The 7198-nt window shown below is 34.5% G+C and overlaps 1 protein-coding gene across 1 annotated transcript; it reads right to left on the bottom strand.

Moving 5' to 3' along the window:
* Window positions 1-3103: 3103 nt before the first annotated feature.
* LOC106468601 (G-protein coupled receptor moody-like) lies at window positions 3104-6836 on the bottom strand. Its single transcript, XM_022396949.1, has 2 exons — window positions 6650-6836; window positions 3104-6619 (listed from the first exon to the last, which is right to left on the bottom strand). The coding sequence occupies exon 2, from the start codon at window positions 6090-6092 to the stop codon at window positions 4950-4952; it is 1143 nt and encodes a 380-aa protein (XP_022252657.1). The 5' UTR covers window positions 6093-6619; window positions 6650-6836; the 3' UTR covers window positions 3104-4949.
* Between the last annotated feature and the right edge of the window lie 362 nt (window positions 6837-7198).

Genomic DNA, 7198 nt, shown 5'->3' with positions numbered 1-7198 from the left:
AAGAAGAAATTGACTATAAAAACTTAGGTAAGTCTTAAGTATAGTGCTGTATTCATTAATCTTGTGTTCAGTCAAATTTATTTTTGATTTTAAATCTTTTTTAAATTCTTCATTAAATAGTCGTCTCTTTCTTATAATTCTTCTCTTATCTCTTGAGCCCCACAGTGGCACAGTGGTATGTCTGTGGACTTACAACGCTAGAAAGCAGGTTTCGATACTCGTGGTGGGCAGAGCAAAGATAGCCCATTGTGTAGCTTTGTGCTTAAATTTAAAAACAAACAAAAATTTATCTCTTGATCATTCTTCAATTTCCTATAAATTTCTTCTTGGTGTTCTTATGTTTTCTGTATCATTCTTCCAATTTTTTGTCTTGCTCTTCTTTCATTTTTTTTATTTCTTTCTTCTTGGCCTTTTTTAAATATTGCCCTCCCCAGTGGCACAGCGGTAATTTCGTCATGTCAAGTAATGCTTTGATATCTTTTTGTTGAAACTGAACTAAGAAATATTTTGTTTTCATCAAAATAATCCCACTTCTGATATCAATGTTGTAACATTGCTCTTTGTTGGGCAGGTTCTTTTAACTTATTTGATGAAAATAATTCATTGTCTAGCTCACGTAATGATAAAATAGTATATTATTTCATTAATGGTTCTACACTTCATTTTTACACTATTGACTTGTAGGTCTAGGTTAACAAATGACATAGAAACAGATATACTTCCCTAAAAGTACTTGTACAATTTTATGGCAAATCGATCAAATAACTGAGATTATGCAATAACTAACACTGATTCTAACAATTAATGTAATTAAACATTTCACTGTTTGCTGAAAACAACTAATACTCGATCAGTAACTACTCGGCAATCACACACTAAATACTTTACTTTGACATTTACTGCTAGCTTACTAATTTACTGGCCTGCTCGCATTTATAACTTACACTCGTCTCTCGATACTCCCTGAATTTACTAAATTTCCTTAATGTCAAGTTTAAAAGTTTCTAGGTATTCTAGGCCTACTTTAACGTCATATGCTCTCTAGCTAACATCTATATCGCAAAACTGAAAATATAACTTACAAAAATATATTGTTGCGTCATCGAGGTCACGTGACTGGTGTGGCGCCATCCTATTTTCTAGAACTATCCTGTACCTTGGCGAATGCTCTAGTATTTACTAGATATAGGGTAGTCTGGTATATATAAGAGGGTGACAACATGACGCGGGAATGTGTGTGTGTAGACAGTGAGTATTTGATCTGCAGTCAGAAGTATTATTGAGCACGTTCGTTGTTATAGCGTTTGTTTAGCGCGATTGTTGAAGTTGAGTGTATCGTAAAGTTGTATTCGGAAAGAATAAACCAGTTTTATAAAGTAAGGACTTGTGTCGCTAAAGTTTCGTCGGAACGAAGTTACGGAAAGTTAATTAATAAACGGAGACATAACAATAATGTCTGAAATCATAGTTAAGATAAATACGTTTCTTTTCAATGGTTTTATTCGTAGTTATCAAACAGTGAAGGCTTAAATCTTTAACTTAGGCCTACGTGATTCATCACATTCTGTAACGGCGTAAGTTAAGACAGACGACACTGCTACAACTATTTTAATTGTTAGTGTTTCGAAATGTTTTAAGATATCTCCAAGTCAAAGTACACTTGGAAATTCCATGATAAGACCGGGCAAGAAAAGACACTTTGTTCACATATTAAAGTAAGCATACTCAAGAAAGATGCGTCTTTTACGTAGACGTATTTGTAGGAAGCCTTAAATATTTAAATCAGTAAAATTGACTGGTTCTTCACAAAGTTGAAAGTTTATGTAGTTCTTTCCATAATCTTTCACACGGACAAATAAATTGCAACGCGATTACTTTAAAATACAATAAAAAATATTGTAAAGTTCATACCAGTTTTAAAAATTATAAATTAATGATGCGTTAATTCCTTTTTACAACCAGAGTAAATAGAATTTTCGGATATAACACACCTACAGATCGTGTTCAAACTGGTCAGTCATGTAGGGATTTTATTCTCCATGTAAAGTTGAGACGGCTTAATCTGCTTTGTGATCATTAGCCAGAACAAGTGATATGTCCACTTCTATCCCCATCTTCTTTGGATCATTCTTTCAAATTCAGTAGCCAGCCCTACATAGCTTTTTTTATTTAGCGATATTTTTCCCCCGAAATACTTGTAATGATTAGAATGCACAGATTCACCAGTATGGTACATTCGCTTTTAGCGATATCTTAAACGTCGTTACTTGTCTAAATAATGTTATATTTGTGTAAATTTCCGCATTTTAGACTTATAATAATTTAACAACCATAACATCACGCGGCATGCAAGTTTACTATTTACTAAGTGATTGACCAGTTTGCACACCAATACGATCTGTAGGTATGTTATGTCCGAAAATTCTATTTACTCTGGGTGTAAAACGGAATTATTATTTTTCCTAATATTTGTTTGTTTACTTTTTTTATAAGATGGCGTATATTGGTTACTAGGTTATAGAGTGTGTTCTAAAGCTTTATAAATTTTGCATATAATAATAATAATAAAATAGGTAGTCAAAGATCGTGAAGGCTGTTTTGCTCTGTCAAATGACGATAACATTATAGTTACTATTAGAACTAAGTAGGCGCTAGGCCTGTTGAATAAAGATGAACGAAAATAAGAAATCTCGGTTTTGGCTATTCGCCTGTTTTCGACTTGGGGACGCTCTGGATAGCTGAAAAAGCGGCATATACACCGGGAATGGAGCGACTATGTCACTTAGCTCTTCATATCTAGCTTCTGATGACCTGTAGAGAAGAAAATCCAGATTACTTTTGTATTGCCATCCATACAAAGAGAGTGCTAACGAAGTGTCCGATAAATAGGAACGGGATACAATAATCGATAATATTGGGTTAATTTCAAGTTCTAGTCAGTTTAATTTCCTTCGATTATAAAATCTTGAACGCGATAATTTTTGGGCAACAAATGTATTCTGGGCGAAGTGTTTCCACAGAAAAAAGTGTACCCTTTACTGATTTATGTTTAATGAACAGGCAAATTAGATACGTGTGCATAAAGAAGAACACTAGACTGATGAAACAAGCTTTATATTTATTTGCTCAATTCGGAACTTTTAGTTTGTAAGTACAAAATTTTTCGATCATTTTGTCGAATAACACAAAAATGGTGGATCTGAAAGATAATGTACAACCTTCTTTATGTAATCCAGAAATTGTCGAAATATAACAAATTGTTTTTTTAAAGTTTTATATTTCAACCCATATTGAATTGCGTGATGACCAAATATGTCATTATTATTCATTAGTTACTTAAAAAAGTAAAATATTAACGATCTATAAATATCCTTCTTCATTATATTATTTTTATTTTGTCCATAAGTCTGGCTGTCAGCAGACGATCCATGACGTATGCTCCTTAAAAGATTAAATTAGAATCGGAGCCCAGAAAAGCAAACTAAAATACTGAAAAATTAGTATATACTACCCCTCTCCATTTTTTCAGGATCTGAAATCCCATTATCCAAAAAACTGAAACATCTTTTTAAAACAAATGTTGATAAAATACACAAATTTTATACTGTGAAACACCATCAAATATTTCATGCAAAATCATAACTTGAACGAACACTGAGCTCTTTCGAAACGTGGTCTTATATTCTTCTTTGTAAAGGTTTTAGTCCCCAAAATCCGGACACATTTAACAAGAAATGAATATATTTTTAGTGTCGGCCGTAAAAAAGTTAGTAATAAGTCTAATCTAATTTACTCGAGACACACAAAGTTACAATAGTCACTGAGAAGTATATAAGGAAGTTTAACTTGCTACCAGTAACATACACTACGAATTAGTTTGGTTTGTTATACACAAACCTGAAAGACTTATAACCACTATTTGCGGACTTTTAGAAAAGTGTTGTTGAAGTCAACAAAACGATTTTGGGTAACAATGTTAACAATTTTTGTTATAATGACAAAATAACATCGTGTAAAACCACACATCATATCTTATCTCAGAAAAATATATACAAGCATCTCCAGAGGAATAAAAAAAACAGTCAAACGGGGGCACGAGGAGCAAATATTTTTGTCAACCAGCGCGCTGACCAATTAGCAAGCAAGTGTTCTTGATAAATAGAGGGTTAACCAATCAGCTAAAGCTAATGGTGTAATTTTTAACTAATCAAAATACTGTTGACATTGTACTCCTACACTGTTAAATCTACAAAATCAACGTTGAAAGTTTCTACTTAGGTGCTAACGTGCAATGTTTAAGAAAATGTCGCCACCAACTGGAACAAATTTGGTGTTCTTATCATTTGAACCGAAGAGTTAATCCATTTGTTTTGCTAGTAGCAACTCCATCCATTCAATTTTTTTTTAGTCTCGATGCAGCTTGTGACTGTTGGGGCACCTTAGATGTTGATGCATCATCAGTAAATTTCAGGTCTCAGGCAGAATTACCTGGTGGCGCCCATCTCTCCAGACAACCGTCCCTAATTTAGCAGTTAAAGACTAGAGGGAAGACAGCTAGTCAACACCACCTACCGCCAATTCTTGGACTATTCTTGTACCAATGAATACTGGGATTGACTATCACATTATAACGCCCCACGGCTAAAGGGGCGAGCACATTCGCCTACAGATGGCGAGTGAAATGCTCTAACCACTAAGCGTGTTAGGCCCATACATTCCTTACAGTTTCATTTAAAGTTCTTTAACGATGCCATATTTGAAAATTTATAAATGTACTGATTAATAACACAAATTTTCGGCGATAAAGATAAAAAAACAACATCTTATAATCTAAGACTAAAGATCAGGTAAATTCAAAAGAAACTCAAACATGAACTTTTTTTCCTTTGATCATGTTCTTAAAAAAAAAGAAAAAAGTCTTGTAAAATAAGTTACATTAATGGAAGTTATTAAGAACTGCTACTGCTGGTAAGATCTTTGGAGCAATTGAAACATTTTTTGTACGCTTGTCTGTACTCTTGACTCATCAAGACGTAGATGATGGGGTTGATACAAGAACTAAAATAAATTGAGACATAGCCCAGAATGTTGATCACTGGTAGGTCATCCTCTTTTCTAGTTATTTTAATTATAGTTACAGGAAGATAACAAATGACGAAAGTGAAGAAGATGACCAGAATCATTCGCAGAAGCCTGATGTCTTTGGTTAGTTCTTTTTTCCTTTTACCAGAAAATTCTGATGACGGGTGGAATTTTTCTCGGAGTTGTTGAAGTAATATCCTCGGTGACTTTGGGCCTCCTTCAGTTCTAGTGTTGTCTGGTCGTTCTTTGATATTTTTATGAGCTTTTCGAACGACGCAAAATATTCGAGAGTAACAGATGACAAAAGCTACAGATGGCAAGACAAAAGCAAACACGTACAAGAAAACTTTTGGTGAACGACCATTAACCTTCAGAATAGTACAAGTTCCGACAGTGGGGTCAAATCCAAATTTTCCCCAAACGTTAAGAAGAGGAGGGAGAAGACAGATGAAAGAAAACAGCCAGATTGCTGCCACCATAATCGCAATCCAGTGTTTTTTGTAAATGCTTTTATACTTTTGTGGATGAACTATAAGGACGTAACGATTAACTGTTATTGCCACAACAGATAATAAGGATACGGCGACGTTGGAATATCGAATTAATGGAAAGAGCACACATAACGCATCTCCGTGAACCCATTTACGTCTGAGGAACGTTGAGGCCGAAAGAGGGATAGAAAAAGCACAAAAGATGGCATCTGCAACACATAGGTTGATAATAAACGTTGTTGTGGCATTTCTAAGCCGCGGACTTCGAGCCAGTGCCCCGATAGAGATCAGGTTCCCTGGGATTCCAATGATAGAGAAAACAATGCAGCACGCAGCTCCAAAGCTAAGCAAAGCAGGCGGATATTCATGGAATAAAGTTACAATCGCTTTGGTTATATTGGATTGACCGGGGTCACTCAGTGTAATATTGTCGTACTTGTTTGAGGAAAACGTAGCGTTTCCTTCTTGGCTTATATTGTACTCAAGGTGTTCGCTGCCGTCAGTTTCCAGTAGTGGCATACTAGCTAAGTCTAATGTCAAACCTTTACAAACAGAAAAGTATGTTAATCGGTGAGAAATTTTCACTGAAGTAGTCAGTTATTCTCTTGTCTTTCTCCATTGTCCTTCATAACACAACAACGTAGTTAAAGTATCCTTCGTAACACAACAACGTAGTTAAAGTATCCTTCGTAACACAACAACGTAGTTAAAGTATCCTTCGTAACACAGCAACGTAGTTAAAGTATCTTCAGAACACAGCAACGTAGTTAAAGTATCCTTCAGAACACAGCAACGTAGTTAAAGTATCTTTAGAACACAGCAACGTAGTTAAAGTATCTTTCGTAAAACAACAACGTAATTAAAGTATCTTCAAAACAGCAACGTAATTAAAGTATCTTCATAACACAACAACGTAGTTAATGTATCTTCATAACACAACAACGAAGTTAAAGTATCTTCAGAATACAGCAACGTAGTTAAAGTATCTTCAGAACACAACAACGTAGTTAAAATATCTTCAGAACACAACAACGTAGTTAAAGTATCTTCAGAACACAACAACGTAGTTAAAGTATCTTCAGGACACAGCAACTTAATTAAAATATCTTCAAAGCACAACGAAGTAGTGAAAGTATCTTGATAAGATAACAACGCACTTAAAGTATTTTTTCCTCTTACACTCTAGAAACAATCCGCTTTGATACAGTAAATCATAGAGGAACAAGCGCCTTGTACTGTTGTGGCATGTACAGTCTGGTTTAACCTCGTATTTGAGCCAATGGCACTGTAGTATAGGCGAGTCTGGGAAAGACCCATTTCCTTTTAACTTTGGACCGCTAGTTATCACTTCCGTGAAACATATCCGATAAATCTGGAATGTAAAACAATTCTTAGGCTTAACGCTTTATACATGTACAATGCTGTTTGAAACAGAATGCTATCAGACATACATTTACTATCACCACTTCGTTTAACACATTAAGCAAAAAACAAACAAAAAGTCATCTATACCGAAAAATACTTGAAAGTCATTGTTAACGGACTGCACCTGAAGAACTTTAAATAATTTTAGAACACAAAAACATAGTTAAAGTATCTTCAAAATACAACATAGTATTTAAAGT

This window comes from Limulus polyphemus, unplaced genomic scaffold (genome assembly GCF_000517525.1).
Source record: "Limulus polyphemus unplaced genomic scaffold, Limulus_polyphemus-2.1.2 Scaffold3072, whole genome shotgun sequence".
NCBI classification, from domain to species: Eukaryota; Metazoa; Arthropoda; class Merostomata; order Xiphosura; family Limulidae; genus Limulus; species Limulus polyphemus.
Note: the sequence above shows the minus strand (reverse complement) of the source record. Positions and strands in the feature narration are given on the sequence as shown.